At 45.0% G+C, this 17083-nt stretch overlaps 1 protein-coding gene across 3 annotated transcripts in view; it reads right to left on the bottom strand.

The window, feature by feature from the left end:
• peak1 (pseudopodium-enriched atypical kinase 1) overlaps positions 1-17083 on the bottom strand; it is a 267998-nt gene that overhangs the window by 41610 nt on the left and 209305 nt on the right. For all 3 annotated transcript variants that reach the window (XM_055934918.1, XM_055934919.1, XM_055934920.1), the window contains one exon: positions 8843-12301. In XM_055934918.1, coding sequence (XP_055790893.1) covers positions 8843-12162 — 3320 coding nt within the window. In that variant the 5' untranslated portion in view covers positions 12163-12301. The remainder of the gene's footprint in view (positions 1-8842; positions 12302-17083) is intronic.

The raw sequence follows: 17083 nt of genomic DNA, 5'->3' as shown, positions 1-17083 counted from the left end.
TTCTGTTGGGACATCGGTCTGAGGTGAGTAATCGGCTGTGTACCTCAGTGGGAGATTTGGATAGGGTAGTACTATTTACTACCCGGAGCTATAGCCTTTTACCCCTGATAGGTTTAGCGACGTGTTTCATTTTTGGAATATGTTGGGCATGGTTAATGTTTGTTATTTTTGTGTGGTGTCTGTGGACTGAGCAGTTGTCTCGGGGGCACATCCGTGGCTTGATGGAATCTGCCAGCGTGCTGGGGGGTTTATTACCTTGCCAGCGGGCTACAGTGCGTAAGTACCCACCGCAAATCCACATGAAGACTAGGGTTGAGTTAATGTAGGTTTGGGGAAGCTCCGTATCTCATCTCTTTTCTGTGGTGCTCAGGGTGATTGTCATTTTTTGAGTTGTGATCTGGTGTGCTCAGCAGAGGGGAAGAGTGAGAATTTTTTTGTAACTATGGCGTCTTTTGTAGATGAGTTCATTCGCTTTCCATCAGAGGAATTGTTAGACTTAGGTACTAAAGAACAGCTGTTGAAGGTGGCTGAACATTACAAGGTTGAAATTAGTGATAAACGACTAAAGAATTCTATTAGGTTGATATTGAAGGCCAATCTGATGGAGAGTGGTATTCTTGAAGTTACCACTGGACCAGCTTCTGCTGGGCAAGAGTGTCACTACTGTCAAGGTTCAGGTCATTGGAAAAACGAATGTCCACTTCTCAGATCAAAGGGTGCTTACGCTAAACCTAAGCCTACCGCGTTAGCTGCGCCTGTTCTACATCAGTTCATTCATGGCTCATTGCCTCAGGTCCAGGAGCATGTGAAAGTACATATTGATCCAGACTATTTACCTTTCATTACGGAAGGTTTTGTGTCTATGTTAGGAAGTAAGGAATTAGTGCCAGTGAAGATCTTGAGAGGATGAAAGGCATATTTGATCGCCGAACTGAGCCACGTCACTTTAGTCCAGGTGACCAGGTTCTTGCTCTGCTGCCAATTGTTGGTTCTCCTTTTGAAGCCAAGTTTCAAGGTCCAGATACAGTGGTGCGCAAGTACACTGAGCAAAATTATCTAGTTGCCACTCCAGAACGGAGGAAAGCACACCAGTTGTGCCATGTAAATTTGTTAAAACCCTATTATGCACGTTCCTCGGAGACTGAACAGTGGGAATCTATAGAGGACGGTAAACCTGTTCTTTTGGCTGAAACCGTTATTCCCTTGGATTCTTCTCAGGATAGGTCTACGAATGAGGAGGAAGATGTTCCTGGTCCCGACGATTGCATACTGCAGGGTAGATTGAAAAATTCAGAGACACTGGATAATTTGGGCAGCATTCTCACTCATCTACCCGTTGATAGGCGGGACGAGATGGTTGGTCTGATTCGGAGATTTCCAGGTTTGTTTTCTGATACACCTACACGTACAAACTTGATAGAACATGATATTGACGTTGGAGATGCTGACCCCATTCGTCAGCGGTTCTATAGAGTTTCTTTAGAGAAAATGCATTGTCTGGATGCTGAGGTCAGATACATGCTGGAGAGTAAGATAGCAGAGCCTTCTTTCTCCAGTTGGGCTTCTCCCTGTATCTTGGTCAGAAAACCAGATGGAACAAACAGATTTTGTACAGACTACCGTAAGGTCAACAGTGTCACTAAGCCAGATTCATTTCCTCTTCCTCGGATGGAGGACTGCGTTGATCAAGTCGGGGCAGCTAGATTTGTGAGTAAATTTGACCTGTTAAAGGGCTATTGGCAGGTGCCACTGACGAGTAGGGCACGTGAAATCTCTGCCTTTATTACACCCTCTGGTCTGTACTCGTATTTGGTTATGAGTTTCGGACTGCGTAATGCACCTGCCACTTTCCAGCGACTTATGAACAGGGTTATCGCCGGTCTGACAGGGTGTGCTGTTTATCTGGACGATGTAGTGAGATATGCAGATACATGGGAGGAACATCTGTCCCGTATTCAAGCCTTATTCGAACGCCTGGCTGCAGGTCACCTCACGATCAATCTGGCTAAATGTGAGTTTGCTCAGGCGACTGTTACATACCTTGGAAAGGTGGTTGGGCAGGGGGAAGTGCGTCCTGTTCGAGCTAAAGTGGTAGCTATTGATGCGTTTCCTCCACCAACTACTAAAAAGGAACTGATGCGTTTCTTGGGCATGATTGGTTATTACCGTGGATTTTGTAATAACTTCTCTACTGTGGTCGCTCCATTGACAGATATGCTGAAAGCAAAGGCTGTTTACATTTGGTCTTCTCGTTGTCAACACGCTTTCGAAGATGCAAAAAGGTTGCTTACCTCAACTCCGGTGCTGGCTGCTCCTCGCGTGGAATTGTCCTTTACCTTGCAGGTGGATGCTAGTCATGTGGGGGCAGGGGCAGTTTTGCTGCAGGCAGATGTGTCTGGGGTTGAGAGACCTGTCAGTTTCTTTTCGAAAAAGTTTAACCATTATCAGTTAAACTACTCGGTCATTGAAAAAGAAGCGTTAGCGCTCATCTGGGCACTGCAACACTTTGAGGTCTATGTCGGGTCGGGAGTAGCACCTATTACGGTCTACACTGACCATAACCCTCTCACCTTTTTGAGGTCCATGATGTGTCCTAATCAGAGAATAATGAGATGGTGTTTATTTTTACAATCATTCCATCTCGATGTGCAGCACATTCGTGGAACGGATAACGTGATTGCTGATGCGCTCTCTCGTGCGCCCTGTTCCTGAATGTTTGTATGGTCAGGTTCTGTCTTTCCTGTCTATTCCGTCCTGGTCTGGAGAGGAGGTTGGCTGGGGAAACGTAACCCCTCATCAATTTGGGACGCAAGTGCTGTGTCAGTTTGGGACGCAGAGGTCGGTATGTTGTTCCGGGGTCCTTGTTGGTCCCCGGTTTTATGGGGGGGAATGTGACGACCCTCCCACTCTGTCTACCGTTTTCTCTCTCTCCTTGCTCTTGTTTCCCTATTAGGATGCCGGTGGGCGGAGTTGGGAGGGTCGTCAGCTACATGGGGAACACCTGGGCCCACTCTCCCAGGATAAAATCACCACTTCCCCATTCATCAAGGAGACTCTCTCCATGTAGACAGTTTGTTAGATTCGTTTATGTTTCATGGTATTTTTGTTTGTTTGTTTTGTACAGTAGAACGGTAGACAGAGTGGGAGGGTCGTCACAATGTTTTGACTGACAGACACGAGGTCCTGGTCAGGAAATACACTGAATGCACAACAGTATGTAAAACTGTCCATTATTATTACAGCACTAGCTGAAACGAAGAAAGAGGTCTGAGGACACCAATGAGTCAAAACGACGGAACGTACATTCAAACACAATTTACAACAAGCAGGCTAGAGATTGAATATGTGCAAGGTCAATTTCATGTCTGTGTTCCAGCTGCCCAACAGCCGTCTACAGGCCAGTTGCATATTCATTATTTAGGTGTACTTGCGAAAGGCAAAGCACAACTCTAGATTTCTTACATATGCACGTTATTATTTGATGTATTTAACATGCTCTCGAGCTTAAACAATTTAAGCCATGAACATGAAACCAACTTCAAATGTCCAGAGTGCCCCAACTCTGATTGCGTAAGAAAATATTTTCAATACCATTTATACTTCTTGAACTACAAGAATATTTAAATGAACTCCCAATGCATTTCAGTAGAAAAAAAAGGCCCATAGACTTCAATGTTAAATAAAGAAAAGGTTCTCGGCCCATCTCCTCCTACACCGTTCATACTGGCCTAAATAAGATAATATCAAATATACTTTGACAAGCTATGCATACTTTTGGAACAATAACCATTTTCAGTTAGCGTAAGTTAGCATAACATAACTCACCAACTGTAACTCTTGAATTGTTCAAGCTAGAGACACCAAACCAACGTTCCCATGTTCAGGCGGTCCTAACGTCAAAATCTTAAACATTTGCTCAAATTAGCATAAAAGAACTCACCAACAGTAACTCCTGAGCCGTTTAAGCTAGAGACACCAAACCAACTTTTAAATGTTCAGGCTATCCTAACTTCCAATCCGTAAAAACTTTTATCTATAACTTATAAAATAACCCACCAACAGTAACTCTTGAACCGTTCAAGCATGAGGCACCAAACCAACTTTCACATATTCAGGCTATCCTAACTTCAAATTCTTAAAAATCTTTATCAAATGTAACTATGTCAATGTGCATACATTTGCATAAAATAACTAACCAACAGTAACTCTTGAACCGTTCAAGCTAGAGACACCAAACGGACTTTCTCGTGTTCAGGCTATCCTAACTTCAGGCTATCATAACTGTGGTAATTAGCATAAATCAGGTGTAAAACGTAATGGATTCCAAGCCAAAAATGAAAAAAGTGGTAGACATTTTAAATGAAAACACTTTTTAAGCATTTCAGCTACAAACATTAAAAAGACATTAACATTTTCTAAACTTTTCAAACCATAAAAACTTTAAAACAAGCACACCGCATTTTCTTCAGGAAACGTACTTTTCTAATTATCATTATTATGATCTACTATGTCATTACAAAAATTGTGTCTTCTCTGTACTGCCTTTAAAGAACCTAAGCATTGAATATTTTTTTTTGGGGGGGGGACAGGTTATTCAGGAAAAGTTAGGAGTTCAAGCTGAGACAGGTCAGAGCGCAGGGTCTCCAGCGCAGGATACTGACGCTAGGTCTCCTTTAGAGGACAGAAGAGGAAAGTAATGCATCTAAACATTCACAGAATAACGCATAGATAGATAGTAATATTTCTGAAACAGGTTAGTGAATTCAAGTGTTTTATTAGATTTGTGAAAATACACGGTGGAATATCAACCAATATCAATATTGGTTTCATCAGACCAGAGAATCTTGTTTCTCATGGTCTGAGAGTCTTTAAGTGCCTTTTAGCAAACTCCAAACAGGCTGTCATGTGCCTTTTACTGAGGAGTGGCTTCCGTCTGGCCACTCTACCATAAAGGCCTGATTGCTGGAGCTCTGCAGAGATGGTTGTCCTTCTGGGAAGGTTCCCCCATCTCCACAGAGGAACTCTGGAGCTCTGTCAGAGTGACCATCGGGTTCTTGGTCACCTCCCTGACCAAAGCCCTTCTCCCCCAATTGCTCAGTTTGGCCGGGCGGCCAGCTTTAGGAAGAGTCTTGGTGGTTCCAAACTTCTTATATGCTGAGCAATTGTTGGCTGTGTTTCCTTCACTCTGTGGTCCAACTCATCCCAAACCATCTCAATTGGGTTGAGATTGGGGGATTGTGGAGGCCAGGTCATCTGATGCAGCACTCCATCACTCTCCTTCTTTGTCAAATAGCCCTTGCACAGCCTGGAGGTGTGTTGGGTCATTGTCCTGTTGAAAAACAAATGACAGTCCCACTAACCAGATGGGATGGCGTATCGCTCCAGAATGCTGTGGTAGCCATGTTGGTTAAGTGTGCCTTGAATTCTAAATATATCACAGTGTCACCAGCAAAGCACCCCCACACCATAACAACACCTCCTCCATGATTTAAGGTGGGAAATACACATGCGGAGATCATCCGTTCACCCACACCGCGTCTCACAAAGACACGGTGGTTGGAACCAAAATTCTTCAATTTGAACTCATCAGTCCAAAAGGACAGATTTCCACCGGTCTAATGTCGATTGCCCGTGTTTCTTTGGCCCAAGCAAGTCTCTTCTTCTTATTGGTGTCCTTTTAGCGGTGGTTTCCTTGCAGAAATTCGACCATGAAGGCCTGTTTTACGCAGTCTCCTCTGAACAGTTGATGTTGAGATGTGTCTGTTACTTGAAGTCTGTGAAGCTGTTATTTGGGCTGCAATCTGAGGTTGGTAACAGTAATGAACGTATCCTGTGCAGCAGAGGTAACTCTTTGTCTTCCTTTCCTGTGGTGGTCCTCATGAGAGCCAGCTTCATCATAGCGCTTGATGGTTTTTGGGACTGCACCTGAAGAAACTTTCAAAGTTCTTGTAATGTTCCATATTGACTGACCTTTATGTTTTAAAGTAATGATGGACCGTTGTTTCTCTTTGCTTATTTGGGCGGTTCTTGCCATAATATGGACTTGGTATTTTACCAAATAAGGCTATCTTCTGTATACCACCCCTACCTTGTCACAACACAACTGATTGGCTCAAACGCATGAAGAAGAAAATAAATTCCACAAATTAACAAGACACACCTGTTAATTGAAATTTATTCCAGGTGACTACGACATGAAGCTGGTTGAGAGAATACCAAGAGTGTGCAAAGCTGTCATCAAGGCAAAGGGTGGCTACTTTGAAGAATCTCAAATCTATTTTGAATTGTTTAACACTTTTTTGGTTACTACATGATTCCATATGTGTTATTTCATAGTTTTGATGTCTTCACTATTATTCTACAATGTAGAAAATAGTAAAAACAAAGAAAAACCCTGGCATGAGTAGATGTGTCCAAAATTTTGACTGGTACAGTATATATTTTAAACAGGATCATCTATTTTGGATGCAACTTGAATAGAATTGATGGAGAGCGAGAAAGACAATGACAGAACTCTCGCGTGCGCACTGATTTAAAGCACCAATATTCAATCGATATGCTGTTTTAAAACTACAGCAAAAAAATATATATATAATAATCTTTACAATTCAAAAATAAGGTGACCCCCGAAAGCCAGATGGAGATGTTCAAATTAGACTCCCATTTAGTCTGTATATCACTGTAGCAAATGCTACAGCAAATGTAGGGAACACAATGGTAATAAGTCCGACTTTATTGTGCAATCCCAGTCACTTTAAAAATGATTTGTGTACATGTACTTTTTTTTAATGACAAATCAAATCAATCGAAACTGTGCAGCGGCAACTGGTAAATGGAAAGAGACATCTGTTACAAAACACCAAAAAGTTGAATGACATTCAGAGATGGTCAAACCAAGCCTTCGATACTGGGCAAGCCTACAAGGTAGGGGGGGGGGGGGGGGGTGTATTTTCTGTTTGTCGAGATTGACAGACTATTTATTGTGGTGTTGAAAACGCAAACCATGATATTGAAGTGCCCCAAGACGGTATGCTTTGTTTATTGGTTGTGTGGTGCATTGGCACAGAAACCTGTTATTGGAAAATATGTTGCATATATTTAATATAATTACACATATGCCATCAGAATGTTGGAAATCTGATTTCCCCATAGCTGACTATTGTCAGCAACTGGCTCTGATAGTGAAGTAATGAAACAGGCAGGGAGAGTGAGCTCGTCTGTGGCGGTCAGCGAACCCTCAACCTTCTGGCCCGTAGCCCTGCGTGGCATCAACTGTGCCACAAGAGCATGCCCGAAGTGGCAACGTAAATATCCACATTCATAAAGACAGGGTTGCTACAGATTGAGTGTATGAACAACACTTCACCACCTATACTCCGTCTTGTGATGATTTAGTTGATAACTTTAATATTAAATTAAGGGAAACCATTGATGCCATAGCTCCAGTCAAATTGAATAAGGCCACATCCAAACGGAGAGTCCCTCGGATGAGTGAGGAAACAAATCAATTAAAGAGACATTACAGAAAGGCAGAGCGGAAGTGGAGACAGTCAAAGTTGAAGGTCCATTATGATTTCTGAGAGAGCAACTTGGCGTATAAAACAAGGCAATTAAAAATGCCAGACGGGTTCATTTTTCTAACTTGATCACTATTAATCAGAATAATTCGAGTGCTCTTCTCCACCATTGATGGCCTGATAAATCCTACCCCACAAGCCTGAGAGTACCTTTTTTCCACATCTGAATGTGATGTGTTTGCGATTTTTTTTTATAGATAATCAACATTAGGCTGGGTATCAGTCAAGCAAGACCTGGTGATAAGTTTGATGATATGTGCCCTAGCCTGTCATGCAAAGCCACTGTGGATTTATTTTCCCTGGTTGACACAGACATCCTCAGGAAAGTGATATCCCAACTTAAGCCTTCTACCTGCCTTCTTGATCCTATCCCCGCCACCTTCTTCAAAACAGTTTTTAACTGCACATCTGAAGTGCAAGCTACTGTTAAAAACTGCTATGGTGAAACCCCTTCTGGAAAAAAAGTCAATTGAATTCTTCAACTCTTAGCTAGAACTAGCTTGGACTGTAGCACACAATAACCGATTCCTGCTCTTTCCCGCAATCCATCAAGCAAATTTGGTGTGTCATCATAGTGCTCTCTGACCAACTTAAACGTGCGCCTTTTTTCAATGCTGATATGAATGCCATTGAGAAAAAACAGAAAGGTGTCAAATAATTATTTCAAACACCCTTTCTGAATTTCAAAGTAATCCTAGAAGTAATCCCATTTTTCAAAAGTATCTGTAATCTGATTACAATATTTGAGCTGTGTTCTACAATATTCTATTTTTGTGTGATCAGTTACATGTAATCCATTATTCTCCAACCCTGGTCATGCAAAACTGTTGTTTGAGATGAGATTAACTGGGCCCAGCTCAAAAGTTGTGCCCTAAAAAGGGAATAGCGTGCCATTTGGGACACATTCTGTGTGTTTGAATAGGCCAGTAAAGTGTAGATTACAGCCCTGCTAATTAACTAGTCACAATCCGTCCTGATTCAACTGAAGACGTTGCCACCTCTCAACACTGTGCCGCCCGGTCCTACTGGCATAGCTCAATTAACTGCATTTGATGGATGGCCAAAGTACCCATCTCAAACAGTATATTACCCAATAATGCCCTGTACAAACATAAGTCTTATCATAAAGCGTGCTGCTTACAAATAACAAGGCGGCTTATAAGTCAGTATAGAGAACGTTTTTAAACAATTCAATTTTCCTAAGCAAGGACTAACAGAAACAAGAGAAATTAGCTTTTTTTTAAAGACAGATTTAAATCAATTACCTGATGGCCTTGCAGTGGAGGGCAGTCCCGATGGTAGATGGTCTGATGTCTTGGCTCTCCTCTGGGGACAGCAGAGACGTTTCTCTGCATTCCTCCACCCGCAGTTCCCCCTCCCAGTCACCGGAGGCGCTGCCGTCTGGCTTGTAGGTGAATATGATTGTGGGTTTCTGACTGGGGTCCTCGTTCTTGGCCTCAGAGAACCAGTGGTGGCGTTGGATGGGCGGAGGTGGCAGCATGTGGATGACCGTCCCGTCCAGCCCCACCAGCTTGCCCTTCTTCGTCTCCTTCTGTGCCTTCTCCCGCTGTTCGTCCTCATCCTTCCGCCGGCGGAAGAAGCTCTTGAAGGAGATCCAGCGTTTGGGCTTGGCGCTCTCTGCCGCCCCCCGTCTCCCCTCCCCTCCACCCGGGCTGGTCTCTCCATCACAGGGGCGCGAGGGGGAGCTGGAGGCGGCAGGCTTGGTCCAGTGGCCAAAGTGTCTCTGAAGGATGTTGGAGGCGTAGTATGGGGAAGAGGTGGATCTGGGTGGGGGGAATGGAGCGTTGGGCTCTGACTTCGTGGGGCTGGACAGGGGCACGGCTGCTGAGGCACTCTGGGATTTGGGTAGCTGTTTAGAGGGTGTGTCCTTCCTGGGTTTAGACAGGCAGCTGTCAGTGGAGGAGAAGAGAGACTTGGGTCGACTGAGTGTTTCTTTGGTGGCGTTGGGTGGGAGGGCACACAGCCCCTCGACACTGCAGGCTTTAGAATGTGGGGAAGGTGACTCTGGGGGAGACTGTGGGGGCTGGATAGAGGCAACGATCTGGGACAACACAGTGCTGGCCTTCTCCCGGTGGCCCGTCCCAGTGCCTGATGATGACAGAGGGAGGTCAGCGCTCCCCTCTTTGCTGGATGTTGTTTCCCCACTGATCTTGCGAGTGCGCCCACTAGTGGCTGAACTGGAGCTGCTTTTGGCCAAGATGGCAGCGACAGTGAGAGGAATTGGAACAGCAATCGATGTGGCAGCTGAAGGAGAAAGAGAACCAGCAGCCGCGCTCGCAGCTATAGCCAAGTCTTTAGAGGTTCTAGCGGTTAGCTCCTGGCTTATCAGGGCTGCTGCAGCGGCTTTCCTTTCTTCAGCAGCAGCTTTCTCTGATGCCGCTTTACCAATAGTTTTCTCTGTGGGAGAAGGTTGGACACTCTCTGAGGAGCCGATCTCCTCATAAGTGTGGCTAGCCACTCTCCCTTCCTTTGTTTGAGGCATCTCCCCACTTAAACCCAGGAAGCTCTTATACACCGCCAGGTTGTCGTAAGCACTTGGGTTGATGACGATAGGCACCTTGACGGCGTTCTTGGATCTGCGGGAGTATGTGGTATCATCTCGGATGATGATGGGGAAGGGGGGCATCCCTGCATTGTTGTAGCTGTTGAACTTGATCTCGGACAGGTTAGGGGATTTCACAGGTACAGTCCGAGAGGAGGAGAGGCCAGCAATGGGAGAGGTTGGGGCCGACTTGTGGCTGCAGTGGCGAGGTGGGACGGCAGGGCCAGATGCTCCAGTGGACTCCAGATCCACTTTGGCGATCTTCTGACGGGGACTGGTGCTAGACGTCCACACCTCCTGGTAGCGGATAGCACCTGGTTTCTTGCTGGCCTTGCCCTGGAAGACAAACGGTGTGGGGGATGTGGGAGATAATGGGGACATGGGTGAGGCTGGAGACAGAGGCTGGCCTAAGGGGGAGATGGGGTAGGAAGAGGGGCTAATGGGAGTCTTTGGCTGTTTGGGAGTGCGTTCTTGGTTTTGTTCCTCTGGGTTAGCCATGGATGCAGACACGTCCACCACTGTGTAGGGCTTACAGATAAGATGCTTCTCCAGGTTAACCACACGGTAAGGTTTGGCTTGCTCCTCTGTGGGGCTGAAGCTGATCGTCACTGGCTGCCCGGGAAGAGCATGAGGCATAGGTAAGCCCTCCCTGCTGTCCTGATCCTCCAATTGGATGGCGAGAACAGCCTTGTGGGTTTCCGTGACCTTGGGTGGACTGACAGCTTTCTGGGTCTGTTGTTCCTTGTCTGTACCAGCAGCCTGGAGGGCCGGTGTTCTGAAAGCTGAGGGGGAGTGCAGACCGTTTCTCAGGGGGCCACAGGGAGCACTGCTACTGCAGCTGGAAGTGGTGCGTACGTCCTCCGGCAGCGATGATGAGGACTCTGGAGAAGTGGTGCACTCCGAATTGGAGAGAAAGGCGCTGCCCTGCAGGTCACCAGGGCCGTACGGAAGGAGACCGTGGCCTCCGTTGGAGTCTGTGGAGGGGTATCCATTAAGGATCTCATCATAACTGTCGTCGTAGTCCACGGCGCAGATCCTCTGGAGTGAGCGGTTACGTAACGGTACAGTGTTCCACTTCTTCCCCTGGGCAAAGGGGACTGGGGAGAGTGTGGCGGCACGGAAGTTGGCGAAGCGCGGCTGGCCCCGCATACGGATCTCCATGGCTAGAAGTTCCTCGTCACTCTCATCCCAGCTCTCGTGTTCATCGTCATCGTTAACTTCACTTTCGTCATCTTCATCCTCATCATCATCCTCTCCTTCGCTGGAGAACTCAGGGTAGCAGAAGCGCCCTCCTTCGGTGCTGATGACCTCCATACTGTTGCTGAGGGACACCCGCTTTTGGGCAGCCCCTCCACTGCTGTTGCTGCTCCCAATGGCCAAGCAACCAGAAGCGGGGAGTCCTCTCTCTAAAGAGCGCTGGAAGGAGCTGCTGATGCGCCCCAAAAAGAGATCCTTCGACCCGGACAAAGGGCTGGGGCTAGGGCCAGAGCCCAGGCCCGCAATCTCCTTGAGCATGTCAGTCAAACCATTGTCATTCCCACGGGGTGCACGCTGACTGCGCTGCCTGTAACGCTCAAACTCCTCCCCGGCATATTCCCCTTCATTGTTGTTAGGCCCGCCGGGCTTCTTGCGGTTCATCCCATTGCGGGTCCAGACGGTAAAGGCAGAGGTTTTGCCGGGTTCACCAGCGTCTGGTGGCCGATGTAGGTTGCCCTCCAAGTCCAGGTCGGCCGAAGAGCAGGACAGCATCATGGTGGGCTTGACAGCGATTGTGGGCTTCTTAGCCACGGGAGGGCGGAAGTGGCCAGAGCGGGCTGCGACACTGTCACCGCCTCCCCTCTGGGAGCTGTTACCGTTGGGTCTAGTTCCAGTAGGGGGTTGGCTCTGTTGTTGGGAGGGTTGCTCAGGGGCAATCTTCTTCAGGCCACCCTCAGCCAGGCGGTGCAAGCTCTTGGGCTTAAAGCAGTTTTTGCACTCGCCTGGTTTCCACACGTGCTCCGTGAAGGTGTTGCAGGCAGACATGGCTGCTGTCCTGGTGAGGCAGCACGGTGGGTCAGTGGACAGGAAACCCCTCCATGGGAACCACAAAGGCAGGGGAATGGACTCTTCTACAGCACCGCTGCCTTCCGGTTAACCCTCAGACCTAGCAGAGAGACTCAGCCTGAAAGGAAATGAAACATGGCATTATTAAACTGTCATCTCACAACATTTGTTTATATCTATTTAATTGTTTCAGCATAAAACCTTTTGTATAAAGTTTGTTTAATTCAGTATACTTGACATGAACACAGCGTATTCAATGTATTTAATTTTTTTTAAAGTAGCCAATATGATGAAATCATGTAATAAATATTTTCATTTTCACACTTTTTGAAAAGGGCAACAAACAAAAGATATTCAAACATAAAGAGGTTAAGTGCCTAACGTATACAGCCCTAAAATGAAAGATGAATCGCTCATGTGAGTTTTTATGACTTTACTTACAATTTTTTTGCGAGGTAATAATATTTGATAAAATATGTTACAAGTCCAGGCATGGCTTAATGACTACCGACTGTACACTTTAAGCCCATGGGTGTTACAATAAAGCCCGACTTTGAAATAATACATTTTTATTATTTTCCAAATGTTGAAAACTTACAAATGGACATTTCTCATGTAAGCTTAAAATTCTAATCACTTCCTCTAAAGTGAAAATATATGGATCATTACTATTCATGGTAGTACCATTCATATCCACAGAGGTTTTTGTTCTTGCCAACCAGTACACACCTCTTAAACAAATCAACTAATCACACTTCAATCAAGACGGTGTGTTACAGCTTGGCTAGAACGAAAACCTGCACACACACACCGGGACCTCTGTGGATAAGATGCCATGTACAAAGACCAACTTTAAATGAGTTATTTGAAAGCTGGTTCACATTTGCTGTACATATTTCCATGTTAATTAGTTCAACTTGTCTTCCTAAAGTCGGTGTCAAGACAGTTTCAAATCTCCCTCTCTACTGTTGTATAACAAAAGGTACAGTACATTTGGTGAATGAGGGACAACAATATTAAGATTACTTTATTGGTCAATTGCACACAAGGTCCAACTGAAATGACACTCCCGCTTTTAACCCAACCACTGCGTAAGACACATGCATACATACATATACAGTTTTTTTGGAGAAGAGCTGCCACACTGGGCGCCCTGGAAGCTGTTTTTGTGGGGGAGTTAAGTGTCTTGCTCAAGGGCACAACGTCAGGAAATGGCATCTAATGCTTTGACACCGGCAACCTTCCGGTTGCCAGCTCACTTCATGCCAGATGTCATTCCCATCGGTCCTGGATTCAAACTGGAAACCCTCCGGTTTCTGGTTCACTTCTCGCACCCCTAAACTACATGCCGCACAGACAACGCCCCAGCTCTAACTGCATGAGTAGTAGCCAATAGTAATCTCCTTGTCCTTCATTTGCTCCCATTTTTGTCCACTACTTGTAGGTCTTTTATCCCTGATATGCGTCAACCTTTTGCATCAATGACTACCTGTCCACTGCAAACGCATTGGAATAAAACACGGATAAAGTTCGGAACGACACAATTTCATGTGTATGCCACAAAGCAGGACTACATTTATATAGAGATCTCCCCCATAAATCAACAACAAGGACTAAGGGTGAAGACAAAACTACACTACCGGTCAAAAGTTTTAGAAGCCTACTCATTCAAGGGTTTTTCTTTATTTTTTAACATTTTTTCTACATTGTAGAATAATAGGGAAGTCATCAAAAACTATGAAATAACAGATGGAATCATGTAGTTACCAAAAAAAGTATTTTCTATATATTTCATATTCTTCAAATAGCCACCATTTGCCTTGATGACAGCTTTGCACTCTTGGCATTCTCTCAACCAGCTTCATGACGTAGTCACCGGAAAAGCATTTGAATTAACAGGTGTGCCTTCTTAAAAGTTAATTTGTGGATTTGTTTTATGCGTTTGAGCCAATCAGTTGTTTTGTGACAAGGTAGGGGGAGTATACAGAAGGAAGCCCTATTTGGTAAAAGACCAAGTCCATATTATGACAAGAATAGCTCAAATAAGCAGAGAGAAACGACAGTCCATCATTACTTTAAGACATGAAGGTCAGACAATATGGAAAATGTCAAAAACGTTGAACGTTTTTCAAGTGCAGTCGCAAAAACCATCAAGCGCTATGGTGAAACTGGCTCTCATGAGGACCACCACAGGAATGGAAGACCCAGAGTTACCTCTGCTGCAGAGGATAAGTTCATTAGTCACCAGCCTCAGAAATTGCAGTCCAAATAAATGCTTCACAGATATAAAGTAACAGACACATCTCAACATCAACTGTTCAGAGACTGCGTGAAACAGGCCTTAAATGGTCAAATTCCTGCAAAGAAACCACTATTAAAGGACACAAACAAGAAGAGACTTGCTTGGGCCAAGAAACACGAGCAATGGACATTAGACCGGTGGAAATTTGTCCTATGGTCTGGAGTCCAAATTGTAGATTTTTGGTTCCAACTGCCGTCTTTGTGAGACGCGGTGTGGGTGAACGGATGATCTCGGTATGTGTATTTCCCACCGTAAAGCATGGAGGTGGTGGTGTGATGGTGTGGGGGTCCTTTGCTGGTGACACTGTCTGTGATTTATTTATAATTCAAGGCACACTTAACCAGCATGGCTAACACAGCATTCTGCAGCGATACGCCATCCCGTCTGGTTTGAGCTTAGTGGGACTATCATTTGTTACTCAACAGAACAATGACCCAACACACCTCCAGGCTGTGTACGGGCTATTTTACCAAGAAGGAGAGTGATGGAGTGCTGCATGACCTGGCCTCCACAATCAACCGATCTCAACCCAATTGAGATGATTGGGATGAGTCGGACCGCAGAGTAAAGGAAAAACAGCCGAAAGGGCTCAGCATGTGGGAACTCCTTCAAGACTGTTGGAAAAGCATTCCAGGTGAAGCTGGTTGAGAGAATGCCAAGTGTGTGCAAAGCTGTCATCAAGGCAAAAGGTTGCCATTTGAAGAATCTCAAATATAAAATATATTTTGATTTGTTTAACACTTTTGGTTACATGATTCCATATGTGTTATTTCATAGTTTTGATGTCTTAACTATTATTCTACAATGTAGAAAATAGTAAAAATAAAAACCCTTGAATGAGTAGGTGTTCTAAAACTTTTGACCGGTAGTTTATGTTTACTCATAAAACATTTGGAACCAATGTTATGCGGTATAAATATACACAATACTGTATACTACAATTTTATGCAAAGTTAGTATTGATCACATTGAACAATATTCATTTCCATTCTGTATAGAGTGGGTGCTTTTTCTGCTACTGTACCCTTGAAGCCCACCTGAGTAGGAAAAAGTACAAAAGGCACATATGTACAACATTGTAAGGTTCATTTGAGAGTAAAATAAGGCAAAACGCATAAAACAATGAACTGTGAGTGATTGATATCCATTATACTGTTCACCAAATTTTGTTGCTACTGTATTGGTTGTGACGTGGTACGACTGCTGGCATGAAAATAACATTTTCAATTGAAAATAAATAGTAATTAATGCCTATGATATCTGCGCATGCTGGAATGCATGCTGGAATGCATGTGTAGCAGAAAAACTGTAAAAAAACTAAGATATGTGTCCACTGAAGGGCGGTTGGTGGATGGGTTAATACAAAAAAGGGAATCTATTGGCAGATGGCAACAGCAACAACAAAAAGCAGATATTGAATATCCCTTTGATCATGATAAAGTTATGGTGTATCACTTTGGATGTTGTATCAATACACCTAGTCAATACAAAGATCAAGAGATTTCACAAAGTGGCGTATGGTGACTTTAAAAAAGTTGTGTTGTAGTATGCTATGTGATTTCCTGGAATTTTTTTCTCATTTTGTCTGTCATAGTTGAAGTGTACCTATGATGAAAATTGCAGGCCTCTCTCATCTTTTTAAGTGGGAGAACTTGCACAATTGGTGGCTGACTAAATACTTTTTTGCCCCACTGTACGTGATAAATCTGTTCACAGACTACTGTACAGCGTTCAACACCATAGTGCCCACAAAGCTCATCACTAAGCTAAGGACCCTGGAACCAAACACCTCCCTTTGCAACTGGATCCTGGACTTCCTGACGGGCCGCCCCAGGTGGTAAGGGTAGACAACAACACATCTGCCATGCTGATCCTCAACACTGGGGCCCCTTAGTCCCTTCCTGTACTCCGTTCACCCACGACTGCGTTGCCAAGCACGACTCCAACACCATCATTAAGTTTGCTGATGACACAACAGTGGTAGGCCTGATCACCGACAGCCTATAGGGAGGTGGTCAGAGACCTGGCAGTGTGGTGCCAGGACAACAACCTTTCCCTCAATGTGAGCAAGACAAAGGAGCTGATAATGGACCTATTGGAAAAGGAGGGCTGAACAGGCCAACCATTAAGATCGACGCGACTGAAAAGGAGTGGGTCGAGAGTTTCAAGTTCCTTGGTGTCCACATCACCAACAAACTATCATGGTCCAAACACACCAAGACTGCTGTGAAGACGGCAGGAAAATATTTGGCCTGGTTCCTCAGATCTTCAAAAAGTTCTACAGCTGCACCATCGAGAGCATCCTGACAGGTTGCATTACCGCCTGGTATGGCAACTGCTCGGCATCTGACCATAAGGCGCTACAGAGGGTAATGTGAACGGCCCAGTACATCACCGGGGCTAAGCTTCCTGACATCCAGGACCTCTATACTAGGCGATGTCGGAGGAAGGCCCCAAAAATTGTCAAAGACTCCAGTCACCCAAATCGTAGACTGTTCTCTCTGCTATCAAATGACAAGCGGTACTGAAGCGCCAAGTCTAGGTGCAAGAGGCTTCTAAACAGCTTCTACCTCCAAGCCATAAGACTCTTGAACATCT

The sequence above is a fragment of the Salvelinus fontinalis genome, chromosome 9 (genome assembly GCF_029448725.1).
Source record: "Salvelinus fontinalis isolate EN_2023a chromosome 9, ASM2944872v1, whole genome shotgun sequence".
Classification (NCBI taxonomy): domain Eukaryota; kingdom Metazoa; phylum Chordata; class Actinopteri; order Salmoniformes; family Salmonidae; genus Salvelinus; species Salvelinus fontinalis.
The sequence above is the reverse complement of the archived record's forward strand: the minus strand, read 5'-3'. Positions and strand labels throughout refer to the sequence as shown.